At 40.0% G+C, this 13,997-nt stretch overlaps 1 protein-coding gene across 1 annotated transcript; it reads left to right on the top strand.

Moving 5' to 3' along the window:
* Positions 1-2,473: 2,473 nt before the first annotated feature.
* Positions 2,474-12,444, top strand: ZNF518A (zinc finger protein 518A). The gene is made up of 3 exons (XM_063163458.1): positions 2,474-2,567; positions 4,318-4,424; positions 6,799-12,444. The coding sequence occupies exon 3, from the start codon at positions 6,918-6,920 to the stop codon at positions 11,544-11,546; it is 4,629 nt and encodes a 1,542-aa protein (XP_063019528.1). The 5' UTR covers positions 2,474-2,567; positions 4,318-4,424; positions 6,799-6,917; the 3' UTR covers positions 11,547-12,444.
* The last annotated feature ends 1,553 nt before the right edge of the window (positions 12,445-13,997 follow it).

Genomic DNA, 13,997 nt, shown 5'->3' with positions numbered 1-13,997 from the left:
GTGACAAGCAGAGTTTGGAGATTTTTGTAAGCAGATCAGTATAAAATACTAGACTTGAAGAATGAACTCAAAGGCCCCACCGAAAGGCTTTTATGTAAGAATTCAGCAGTAAAATGTTTAATACAGAAAGTCAAGTTAGCACCTTTCAAGAGTGAAGTGGCACAGAACAGAAAAGAATGGATGTATTTTCTTTGAACCCTCCATTTGTAGTGTGCTGTTTACCTGTAAGATTACACTTTCTATTTATAGTCATTACAAGAATTTGAAACAACCACCTAGCAGTAAGATTACTTGACTCAGACTTATTGTTACTATCACAACAGATATTTCTAACTCCTGTGAACCTGATATTCTTAAATAGAAATAGAATCTTAATTCTTTCTTGCTTATCACTCAAAGACTGTCCTGCTGGGTACTCTGCCTACAAGGTACTCTACCTGTCAATTCCTAAACATAATCTTCCTACATCTGAGTATGTTTAGCCCCAGGTTCCTTCTTCCACAAGTTTCCAGCCTCTGCTGCCTGTCATATTGCCCCCCAGTTGTACCATGAAGACAGACATATTTTTTAAAATAATTTTTCATGGACATATTCAGAACTTGCTGTCTTTTGGAGAAACACATAATCATTGCAGCTGTTCTGGTGACACTGAGTAGAAGCTCTGGCTGCCAAGCAGTACATAAGAATATGGTTTATAATCTCATTATATACAAAGCAAGAAAGAAATACCAATTAATTATATTTTATAGTGTGTATTTAATATATTTATTAAATGCTGACATAGAAGAATGCATGAGATTGTTTTATTTACTGTCACTAAAAGCCACAAAGTGATTCAGAATTTTATCTGCTATAATTATGAAATGTTTAGTCCACATCATAAGAAAACTATCAGAAACAGGAATTCTTCCAGAAAACCCATACAGCCAATAGATGAGCACTCAGAATTTCAACACTCATATGTGTTCTAAATTTGAATTACAAAGTAATAAAATACAGATAAAATATTTGTTCCCATCTTACATGTAAATTCATTGGGATTAATAATTGACAATATGATGTATATTTTAATTTGACATCTGGAATACACCAATTTGATACTGTAGCTGCTTGTTAGACTAATGATTTTCATGGATCATTCTTTTCTGTTATCTTTTCTGACTTTAGGGTTTCAGTCAGAACTATGCTGTTTTTCTTTCTTTTTCTTCAGTTGTAGTTAAGTATTCATATATAAAAGACACCATGGATGTGTACAATCCCCCCTTTCAGAAAGCACAAGAATACTTTTTTCTGCTTGCTTTTGGCACAGATTTATTCATTTGGGTGTAGTAGAACAATTATATAATTCTTTCCTTGAAGATATTTTTTAGGGCCAAGGAACCCACCCCAAAATGGCTTCTATAAATTTTCTTTTACAGTCTAGGACACAAGGGAAATAAGTGATGTCAGCTGGAACAAGAAATTAAAAATATGTTCATGTTCAATGTACCCTTAGTGTACGCACGCACACTCAAAGACATCAACACTCCTCTTTGTTCTCATATTTAATCATGAGCAAATATTGCACTTATTAAACTTTGTTATAACTAGTAAGATACCATAAGATTTGTGGAGAAATGTTTAGCTGAATTGCTAGGCTAAATTGTTCATTAGTCAGATTTCCCAAAGGAAAAAGCTCAAGCTTTCTCCTCTTTGCTTTCAAATTTTGATCACTGTTTCCCAAGTGGAGAATGGATTTCCTTTGCCATGACCTCTTCATTTAGAATTCATCTTTACAGTCTATTTCTGCCATGGGCATTCGCCCTTTTCTGGCCATGGTGCAGCTCCAATTCCTGCTTCTCCCGTGCCCTCGTTCCCTGCGGTGACCTCACTCCGGGTGGTCTCCGTGTGCCTCCAAACCTGCACAAACGTGAGGAGCAGCTCCTACCCACTGCTGGTGCCACTCCTCAGCAGAAATGGTACTGTCTAACACGACAAGCATTTTGTAGTGATTATCAGCTTTGATTTTTGTTATTTTCAGCATGTTAAAACAAATTAACCGCTCTAACGCACGTATATTTTCCTGAATGCTTCAATTGCTGACATCTCCTACAGACAGCCCTTTATTTATTGTGCCTACTCTTGTGTCTGTGCAGCTCAGCGAACCCATGAGCGCAGTACGATCATCGCGGGCCAGGCTTTAGCCTGGGAGCGTTTTGTGAGGGGCAGCGGCTCTCCCTGCCACTGCCATTGGCCGAAACACGCCCATGGGCGCACAGCCAATGAAGGTACCGACGGGCGGAGCGGGCGGGCCGTTCCCCGGCCGTGCCATGTGCCCAAGGCCCCCATCCCAGGAGGAGAAGGAGGACGGGGAGCGGGACGAGCTGGCGGAACGCAGCCGGACCTGCCGGGACCGCCCCGCCCGCTCCTCCCCCTTGGGCCTCATCGGCCGCCGTCCGCCCATCCCTCAGGTGAACGCGTATCCCTCCGCCGCGGCCGCCCCTCATCCGGGCTCGCACCCGGCAGTCCCCGGATGGAAACTGTGATGGCGGCCGGCAGCGCCTCGCCGGACGGTGGCGGTACCCGAGGTAACTCCGCGGGGGTTGTCGGGCGGGGAGCGAGGAGGCCCCGCGCGGGGCGAGAGGGACGGTCCGGAGCGGCTCGGAGCAGGCAGGGGGCGCGAGTGGCCGCGGCGGCACGGGACGGGACGGTGCCCCGTGGTGCGGCTGAGACATTAAATAGTCCGCGCTCGCCGGCAGCGGGAGGCTCGCGGGGCAGCCGGGGCTGGGGGCGGGCGGGACCGCGGGGCGCGCCCGGGGCGGCGGGACCGGGCACAAATGGCCTCGTGTGCAGCCGCTGGGCCGGCTGTGGGACCGTATCCCTCCGCCGGGCTGCGCGCCGAGAGTTGCGGCCGCCCCGGGGCCGTGCGGGCGGGGGCGGCGCTGCCGCGGGGCTCCCGAGGAGGAGCCGGGCAGGGACGCGCCTCGCTCGTCCGTGCCCCAGCGCCCGCTGCCGTGCCCGCAGTCAGACGGAGCTCCCGAGCTGCCGCCGCCTCGTCGCTCGGCCCCGCGCTTTGTTCCGCGCAGCCCCTGCCTGCTCCTGGGCACCGCTGCTGCCCCGGCGGGCGGGGGCAATGTCAGCCCGCCCGGGGCCGGCGCTGGCCGTGTGTCGCCGCCGCGTTCGGCTTCTGTGTTTGTAAAAGGCAGGTTCGCCCTGTGGCACGGGCAGTCTGTGTGTGTGAACTCTGAGAGCGCTTCGGTGATTTTTTTTTTCTTTTTTTTCTTTTCTTTTTTTTTTTTCTTTTTTTTTTTTACTAAAACATTGCTGTTCGGGTTGTGTCTGACTGCTCCAGCTCTGTGCGTTTCATAAGATCCAGTTTTGTGAGTTCCTGCCTGTGTCCCGGTCTGGGGAGAGATTAAGGCGCCACTCTAAATTTGCAGACACACAGAATGGAACTGGGCATGGGATATACTTCAGTATAATTTTATTTATTTATTTATTTAATAGAATTTAAATAAGCCGAAAATTCTTCAGAAATCTTGAAGATCCTGCCTGCTGGGATACCTATTTTGAATGTAGTTTGAAATGGAGAAACTGTAAAAGTTACCTAATTTAGCAGTGTCCAACTGCTATCTGCAATTTCTTTCTAGATCAAAATATATACCTTAAACTTCTTATCTGTACTTTTTAAAACGAAATATGGACAAATTGCAGCATTTTTGAGGGAAGAAAATTGTGGCTGAGAGCCTCAAGTGGTTGCTTATCCTTGTTCTTAGTGGTTTGGGGAATTTTTTGACTGAGAGTTAGCTGTGGCACATGCTTATGTATTTTCAATGTTGGTACTCATTTTAACTGCATTTAAATCTACGTACTGGTTTCAGATACTGTGAATGTAATATTCTGCCTCTTTCCCAGGCTTTTGCGCAGCTTTATAGAAATCTATGGTTAGGTCTTTGCCATTAAATTTTTTGCTTGAAAAAAGATAAGTGCCTTTTGAGTTCAGGTTAAAATCTGATGGACTGAGATACCAGTCACTTCTTTCTGTGCTGTTTTTAAGTTATCATGTGCTTATGTTTCCCAGCTATGAATGCCTGAGTTGTAGTGGCAAATCTAAGGTAAAATAGGCATTGTTATATTGTGTATATATACAGTATTGGTATTGCATTTGATGGTGCTCTGTGAGAGAAAAGTTGGTGTATATTCTTGTCTTCAATGTGGTAAAAATCCACATAATGTAAATTTCTGGGGGACATGGGCTTTTCAGCTTATTCTTTCAGTTATTGCTTGTATTTACACTATTTAAAATACCTTTTCTTTTGTTTCCCGAACTTTTTCTAGTATTTCTCCTGACTGTGGCCTTGTCTGAGTCTTGCAATCTTACCTCTTCTGTGTGTGTGGAAAATACCCAGCTGTTGGAGAACTGAAGTCAAGTATTTTCTTAACACGTAAGTCAGACTGCTTTGAAAATATTCCTTTAGAGATCCCTGGGATAAAAGAAAGCCCTTTTTTTTTAAAGGATTGTTTCAAGTAAATATTTTTATTTGTCATGCTCCAGGAGCTTGTTGATTGTTGCATACTACCCAAAAATAATAAAATTAAGTATAAGGTTAGTTAATTAAAGGGGATCTTAGATCGTTACTCTTTGCCAGATGTGTTGCCCAGTTGAGGACCACATTGGCTTGGTATTGAAAGCCTGAGCCTTGTTCTCTGCAGCACTTTACCCACTTCTGATTTCTATAGTTTTTATTGTAAACGTACTCCAGGTTTCAGTGTCTGGCAGCGTAACCTTCTGACCTGAGGGATGGGCAGCTACCAGCAGGATGATGTATTGCATCATGCAAGCTGTAATCTTTGTGTTGCACCCGTGTCTTAAAATGTTGTTCAAGCAAACAAATCCAAATAATTTTTAGTTACTTATTCTTTATGAGGAAGTTCAGCTCGCTTCTATTCAAATAAGGGATATACCATTGGCAAGAGAATGCATTTTAATGCAGTACTCTTTTGGTGAAAATGGAATAATATGCACATGAGTTGTTCTTTTCTCAGGGCTCAAAGCTGGGTAATATCCCACATATTAATCATCTGTGTGGAAGATGGGGAGTGTGTCGTTGAGTTAAAAGAAAAATAAAAGTTCTGTACCCAAAGTGTTTCCATTTGGAGAGATTCTGAGGAGGCAGTGTATGTCTCTGTGGTTTGTTGTTTTGGGGTGTTTTTTGGGTTTGGTTTTTCTTTTTTTTTGGATGTCAGATGTGTAATTGAAGTCTTGGTGGTCTCATAGCTGGAGAACACAGTTAAGTGAATTTACTTGATATTAGAGTCTGTGTCTAGTGTCGAAGTCTGTTGTATTTATTATTTTCAAGAATTGTGCTGAAGTGCTAGTGTCTTCTCTAAAGAAAGGCATTAAAGGATGTGCTTTAAAAAATGGTTGCTTTTCTTGCTACATGATACAAGAACATGGAGTTGAAAATTTTCGATCTCCATTTTCTTTGTCAGGTATTTGCATGTCTAATGCTAGATACTTCCTTCTCCCAGGACTGTGGGAAAATATTTGAAAGATCTTAGGGCCAATGCTTGTGATGGCTTGGAGATCTAGAAGCAGCCCTTGCATTTATTCACAGTGAGGGTGTGATCATTCTTTCAGTTTGAATGTGAGATGATCTAATGAGTTGCAAGTCTGTGTTGCTTCAGGGCGAGCCCCAGAGTAGTGGAGAGAAATTCACTAATCAGACTTCAGCTAACGATTTACTAACTTTTGTTAGGAAAGAAGAAAGTGACTTTGGGACTTGTACTGCAAAAAAAGTTTTTTAGTAAAAAGTGTTATACTAGTAAAGAAACAGTTCTTCCTTTCCAGTGTTGCTTTTCAGAATTTACGTTAATTTTGCTGCTGTTCCAATTCTGCTGATTCTGTGTCCACGTTCTGTGCAGGAGTGTTGTTCAGACATAGACTTGAGCTGATATAAATTGTTATGGAAACACTGACATGAAATCTGTAGTGAGACAGTGATGCTGACCATAACTGTTTGAGCCTTTTAATCCATAGAGGGGTACTGTGGTCAGTCATGCACTGTAAATATTAACATGTACCCAGGAACATGCAATGAGAAACCTGAGAACTTGTATCTGTTGACTGATTCAGACTTGTGTGGTACTAAAGGTAGGCATGTGAAAAATTCATTGTAGGTCAGTTTGATTGGTTTTTGGTGTTGGTAAAGGTCATATCTCCATTGGTGAAGTGGATCTTTTGTCAGATTCTGATTTTACTTTCTTTCCTTTTTAAGCACAATAGTAACTAATAGAGTGGCACACTTGAGTAATAAAAATGTAAAATTCTGTAGATTTTGACTTCTTTTTAATACTTCAGTTAGTGGCATGTCACAAAGGAGTGGTTTTATTTGCATGAAATCCCAACTGATTTATTACTTATTTGACTTATTTGCATGAAATCAAATAAGTAATAAACACAGGCTTCATTTAAAAAAAGTAGGTCTTCGGACTTTATGCCTACAGGGTGGGAGAAACCCAAAATTTGATGACATGTATCTTTCAGTAGATGTTCTTTAAAACATATTTTTCATATTTTATTTATTTTTTAAAAAAACCCCACCAAGGAACAAACCAACAAACACCCCAACACAAACAAACAGAGGTTATACTGTAATAGGTTTTTTTGCCTCATCCTTTTTTTTTCACCCCTTGAGTAATATTATAAAAATTAACAACTTCAGAGATTGGCATATATTTGTTAGTGAATTGTAATAGGTGTTCTAATTGCATTAGTTTTAAGAGTAATTATTTGCTTTGTTTGTTTTTTAATTTCAGGAGAATGAAATGGGGAAGTTGTAGAACTTTGAGAGTAACTTGGTGCAGTTGTCTCATTTGCTGCTGGAAGTAAGACTAAATCTCAAGAATTCATGTAAAGAAAAGTACAACCTAAAATCATGTCATCTGAACAGGAACACTTCTTTTGTGACAGAAAGCAAATCAGTGTCTTAAAACACAATGCTATGAAGAATTTTTCTACAGACATTACTTTGAAGAAAGAACTGGTGAGTGATCCTTCAAGTATGACAATTCAACCAGCAATTTTAGATATCAATCTCACTTATGGACTAAAAAACGTGAAGATTGAATTGCCCAAGGTGAACATTCCAAATGAAGTATTAATGAAACATGAAGTTGATAGGTTTAGAAAACTCTTTCAGTGTAAGCAGCGAACTGCTAGGAAATCCTTAAGTCTAGAGAAAATTAGTGGAAGCAATCTCAGTTGTTCAGAAGGAAGCCACTTGCAAATTAAACCAGAAGTGCAATTTGAAGAAGGATTTAAAACTGCAGCAAAAATACTGAATTTCACTTGTACGAAGTGCAAGGATAACATTAGATACAGCCCAAATGACCTACAGAAACATTTTCAGCTGTTACACTATGGTGAGTTGCCTCTGTATCCTTGTGAGATGTGCAGCTTCTCAGCTAATGACTTTCAGTCGTTTAAACAGCACAGACGCATCCATCGTAGCACTTTAGTAAAATGTGAGCTCTGTAATGATGAGCAGATATACACTTTGTTGGCTTTGACAAAACACTTCATATCAAAGCATTGTGTAAATGGACACTTCCAGTGTGAAAAATGTGGGTTTTCTACCTATGATGTGGGTACGTTTGTTCAGCACATTCACAAACATAAGGAGATTCCCTATAAATGTGGAAAATGCCATCAAGAAAACTTTACAGAAGAGGAGCTCCAAAATCATCTGCTTGTTCATACCAGTATGTTTTCTTTTGGTTGTCCTTACTGCAGTTACAGCACATCACGGAAGGATTATCTTTTAAAACACATCATAGCTTTACACAGAGACCACTTAATTGCAAAAGAAAAACTGGAAAAGGATAAATATGAAAAAAGAATAGTAAAGACTCCAGCAGGACTGAAGCTTGTGTTAAGGAGGTATAAAATGGGAGCATCAAAAAAACCACTCTGGAGACGGAAGAAGATAAGCAGTGGAAGTGACAGTGCTGGAGAAGAAAATACACAAGTGCTAAGAAGTGTAAATAAAATTCAGCCAAATGCTGAGGAGCTGAATCAGTGTGTGAGAGACGTGGAAACAAGTGAAGAGAAACATCAAGGTAAATACACGGAAAAGCGTCATTTCATGGGTGGAATGCTCTCTGCTACTACTGCACAATACAATAAGGCAGATGATGGCACAAGTTATGGCCTGGGATTATTGAAAAGTGCTGTTCATGGGCCAACAGTATTGATGTTTAAAAACAATAAAATATCTGTACCAGCAAATTACAGTGCGAAATTTATGGGCTTTAAAATGGTAGATGGAAAACAACATATTGTTATAAAATTACTACCTACAAGTAAGCAAAATGACTGTTTGTTGGGTCATAAAGTTGATCCTGTTAAAGATGGTTCTGCAACTCCTTTGCTACGGACTGCTACTCCCTGTGGCTTGTCTTCAGGTGCTATACCACATGTAAGTGATCAGTCGACTTTAAAGAACAATTGTGTTCATCCATTAACTTCCCCTCCGTTTTCCTGTCCTGCTCCTCATTCAGGAAAAACAAAAGTGGAAAAACAAAATAACTACTTGTGGTATGGTAGGAGTGTTTCTGAAACTGTAGTACCTTCTAATATAGCTGAAGGAAAAGGTCCAAATTGTTTGCCAGTGAAGCTGGACTCAACTGTACCTCCACATGAAGCAGTAACAAAAGTTGGAGCTCAAACTGGTATCTCATGGGGAAGCTTTCGTCCTTCAAGTCATCCTCAGGTATTATCACCCGCTATTACAAATACCCTTCATTATGACCCTATGAAAATGCCCTACTTTCCTGAACTGAAAATGCAAAATGGTGGCCTGAATAATAGCAATGGAACTAATAATCTCTGTTATTCAACCTCAGTGGATTCATCTAATGAAGGGTTGTTGTCTTTTCACAACTATTCCAAAGTGGACTCTTTGGATAATCCATGTAGCATTTGGACGTCAACAAATGACAGGTACAGAGAATTTAGCAAAAGAGGTTCTTATCAAAACTCTGGAAATGAACTTCCATCTTCACATTCAGAGTCAATGAAAGGTTTGAAAGCAGAGAAAGTTGTGTCAGCCCAATCAAATATTAATAAAACTTACAAACACATAAACACTAAGAATAACTCTGTGTCTTTTAAAAGCCAATCTCAATGTGGTGTTGACAGCGAGTGTTTTACAGAGGACAAGCATAATGGCCGACAGTATTTGGACACTAACCTAGAGCAAGGCTTTCAGAACGTAGCTGAGAAATTCCAGGAAAATGCCTCTGATGGTGTTAACTCTTTCTTAATGCCTAAAATCACATCTGTCTTCTCATTGCAAAGTGAGCAGGCAGCTAATTATTTATCGCCTGAGATAAACCAATTACTGCAAGATGTGTTAAAAGTAAAAACAGCCTCTCAGCCGGAGTTTCACAGCAAGACTAACTGTGTCCAACTTTGTTCTGACAAGCTGCTTTCTGGTCCTGAGACTGGGAGTGCAGCCTGTGTGTGTTTAAAAAGCTCTGCAACTGTCTGTGGTTTTCAGAGGCCTCCACCTAATGTATGCTTCCCTTTATGTAGGAGAGAGTTCAACACAAGATGTAGCACAAATGAAGGTACATGTTGTGCGAGAGAAAGACAGACACCCAAAACATCACTTGATTCACAGGATGTGGACGAATTATCCAGAACTCCAGGTGTTGGTACATTGCTAAAAACTCCTACAGATGAGTTTACACAACAGGTAGTAAAAGATAAAGTACTGTCTGCAACTCAAAATCCTAGCAGCTTTTCACCAGTTTTGCCTGTTCTTCAGGAACAAAAGAAAGCCCTTTTTGTTCAGTCCCTTCCGTCACGATTTTTCGTTCCTTTCCACCTTTCTAACCAATCTAGGCAGCAGATGGTGTCAGGAAAATCTCTTCCATCAACCAGTTCATCAGATGTTACTAAAGGTGTACCTGCATCTTGTGTTTCAAATAAAGGACCTGGAATGATTTTGACTTTTAGTGGGGCAGTTGGAACAGTTGCAAATGCCACTAATGATAGTTCTCAGGTTTTAGGGGGAGTTGCATCCAGAGAATTTGGGAAAATACCACCTTCAGAAGTGAAGGGGAAAAATGGCCATTTTAGAAATTTAAGAAGTTCCTGTAATGAGGAAGTATGTGGTACAGTAAATGACTGTATGCCATTCAAAGCACCTCTTGTAGTTCCAAACTCATCAGAATCGTCTGTGAAGGCAACTTCTTCTGTGAAGGTGTTACCAGAGCACCGGGCTGCTGCCTTTGGGTCTTTGGAGTCAGTAAGACAACAGGAAATTAAACAGGAACAACACGTTTATGCACTTTCGCCTGATGGACAGCAGGGAGTTTTCCTGCAATGTTTGACACCAAACAAGCCTGTAGTTCATAAACCAATTTTTTTTCAGGATAATGCTCATCGGAATTGTCAACCAAAGAAAACTGGAGCCATGCAACAACAGCCTTTGCTGAAAATAAGAACTCGTACTTCAGATACACTGTCTGATAACACTCAGTCAGTAAGGAACTTGGTGCCCTCACTACAGGTGGATAACTTGCAGTCCCTTACTCCTGCACTAGCACAGAAACAAACTAATCTTAGTTTTAATGATGCCTTAAATTTACCAAGTGGGTTAATGCCAGCAAATGCCTCTTTGGCAAGCTCTAATCCAGCATGTCGTGTTCCTCCTGTAGAACCTGTTTATTCTGCTACATCTGCAGGGATGCGGTTGCAGAAATGTTCTATTGAGAGTATGCAAGTAATAGCTGCTAACAAGAGGAATAACTCTGGTTCTCAAAAGTCCACATGGAGCACCCAAAACAGAACTGCAAAAATAAAACCTGGTTTAAAACAAGCTGGATCTAAAAGTTCGGGAACTGTGGGTGGGCAAAGAAACAAGAATTTCAAACGTAAACGGAAGGCTAGTTGCCCAGAACCTCCTAGAAAGAAAGCAATGTTGCACAGAAAGTGTAAAGAAAAGAATCAAGATGAAATTGTTAGTGAATCAGGTAGCCCTTACAAACCAAGGGCATCAAAAAAAACTGTAAGGACTTTGAAATTGCTTCCTTTTAATTCTAACCAGCTTGTAAAATGCCCTCGGAGAAATCAACCAGTTGTTGTGCTAAACCATCCTGATGCAGATGTTCCAGAAGTTGTAAATGTAATGAAAACTATTGCTAAATTTAAGGGACATGTTCTTAAGGTTTTATTGTCAAAAAGAACCGTTGAAGCTCTTCTGCAACCAGACTTTCGCAATCCTTCGGATGTAACTACTGATAATTTTTCTCAGAAAAGATACAGGACAATAAAACCCCTTAACCCTGTAAAAGAAAGGTTTGTCTTAAAATTGACACTGAAAAAGACTAGCAAAAACAATTACCAGATTGTGAAAACTACCTCCAATAATACCTTGAAAGCTAAGTTTAGCTGCTGGTTTTGTGGTAGAGTATTTGACAATCAGGATAATTGGGTAGGACATGGACAGAGGCATCTGATGGAGGCTACTCGAGATTGGAATTCATTAATGAAGTGATGACCAGTGAAGAAAATAGTCATTAAAGTTTAAAAAAGCACCCCAGCTGGATTAGGATACACAAGTCATTCTGTTTTCTATGTCAGTATTGTAACTGAGGTTGAAAAAGTATGCAAAGTTCTTGTGTTATACAAGAAAGAGTGTATTCCTTATTGCCATCAGATTGGAGAAAGATCAAAGAACGTTGTGGTTTAAATAACTTGTAACTAACTGCAAATACAATTCCATGAAAATATATATTATTTTTATTACTGCTATCATGTGCTATATTTTTATTCTATAGAATAAGTCTTCAGGGCCTTTGTTCTGTACATACTTAAAATCCCTAAACATGTAAATATTTTTATACTTTTCAAGTTACTTGGTATAATTCTTGCACAGAAATTACATCCTTCCCCCCAGTTTTTCAGTTCTGTGCATGCACTACTAAAACAAATTTTTAAAATATTTTCAAAAATACACAGCTGTTATCCTGGGATTTTTGTTATTTTCACTTATTAGCTCTTGATTTTGTTTTTCAGGGATTGAACACTATTATTAGCAAGTGCCTCAAAGATGTGAAGCAGTTTACATTATGTTGACTGTGTAACCTTGGGTCTGTATAGGGCCATTCCCCCACAGTTTCATTTAAACAAAGCCATATGTGAATGCTTTAAGCTATATTGCTATGCACATGACACTTGTACTATTTCTGTGCAGTTTGTCTACTTTCTTAGTGAAGTATTTTTCATATAAATTAATAAAACATATTATGATTGTGTTAATACGGTGAGTCAGAATGAAATCAATTGAAAATATACAGTATATATATTCATAATGTATATGGTGTTTAAGAATGGTGAACATTCCTAATCTGTATTGATTTTGTCACTATTAAATTTGCTATAACTTGTGTTTACAGCATATGACTTTGAGCATTTATAGAAAATGTTCCTATCTTGTTATGTCTGCCACAAACCCTATAGGGATGGTCAGGATGTGGGGAGGTGCAGAGCACCATTTTAGGCTTGTAATTGCTTCATAGCCTTATTTCACGTGGATGTAATTTGTCCCCATAATGATTTAATGTTTTCTACTATTGCTTATTCAGATATACTGCCTTTTGGGGCACCAGGGATTTGGCTAAACCAAGGCTTGAGTTGTTATTCCCATATTTTATCAGCTGGAAGTGTAATGTTCTTAGCGGCCTGCTTGCTTTCTACTTTCAGTTTTAGAGATAATGAAGGAAGAGTCTATGCATTACAGTTTTTAGTCTTTATACAAGGGCATGTCAGCAAAAGACCTCTTAACCATAGTGACTGAGCATATAGAGATGAAGGTTGTTATTATCTACAGTAATAATGTCTTGAGGCTATGTGCTCCAGGTTCTTCATGAACCTCTGTAGGCTCGAAGTTTCAGTCTAATGTGGGACTGCTCTTACCATATGGCTGGCACCTTTTGCCCAAGTATGAAGGTGTAAGTCAGCTTCATAAAGTATTGATGGAAAAGCTGTCAAAATTGAACAGTAGGCTTGCAGAGGACTGGGGCATTTAAATCCTGGGGTTTAGATTGTATGCAAGCCCAAGTAGTTTTCTGTTACTGGTGAAAATGAAGGTTGCTTGCTACCAATGAAAGAGTAAGAAGTCATGGATGTCACAGGCATGTCACCACTAACCTGAATTCAACTTATGTTTTAAAAAGTGTTAAAATTACTTAAAAACAATTGCTTCAGTGATTAGATAAATTTTTCTTTCCTGATTTGTGTGTTGGCAGGAAGATGCACACTAGCCTTGCATCTGGTGAGTTGTGTATGGAAGACAAGTGAAGCAGTCAAGGCAGCATCCTTTGGGTGAATTAATACACAGTTGGCATGTGTTGTGTGCCTAAACTGAATCATTTTGCACTGCACAATGGACTTGAGCTCTGATGTTAATTTAGCTAGGAACTTTGAAGAAGACCAGTGTAGTGGTGAGGAAGCAGGTTGGAAAGAAACAGTGTTAGGAAAGGACAAAAACATGTTAAGCTTTTTTGACTACAAGGTTCTATTGTCTGCCTCTGCTTGCTCTTCTGTAAACTCTGAAACTGAACTCGCAAATTTTGGACATTGCCTTTTCCGCCTTTGGAAAAAATATACGTGAAGGTTTTTCTAAACCTACTTGGTGCAATTTCAGTGAGGATGACCAGTCTTTATTAACAATTACTTAGCATTGAGGTGGAAGTTCTGCTGTAGCATTAGGGGGTTTTCTCTGTATTGATGAAGCATGAGAGTGACAACTGTCACTGGAATATTTTTCTAACTTGTTTATTTTTGTATGAATTGACCTTAAATGGTACTGTGAAAACATTGTAAAGCTAGGAAATGTTGAAATAAGGTTGCTTTATACAATCTTAATTAATTGTCATGTGTCACTTTTTCCATGGACATCCATCTCATTCAGTGCAGAGAATTTTTGCTTCCTCCTGGGTATCAA

This window comes from Melospiza melodia, chromosome 9, assembly GCF_035770615.1.
Source record: "Melospiza melodia melodia isolate bMelMel2 chromosome 9, bMelMel2.pri, whole genome shotgun sequence".
NCBI classification, from domain to species: domain Eukaryota; kingdom Metazoa; phylum Chordata; class Aves; order Passeriformes; family Passerellidae; genus Melospiza; species Melospiza melodia.
The sequence above is the reverse complement of the archived record's forward strand: the minus strand, read 5'-3'. Positions and strand labels throughout refer to the sequence as shown.

Bases quoted from the DNA above. Each gene is read 5' to 3' on its own strand.
- ZNF518A (XM_063163458.1), top strand. From the start codon at position 6,918: ATGTCATCTGAACAGGAACACTTCTTTTGTGACAGAAAGCAAATCAGT.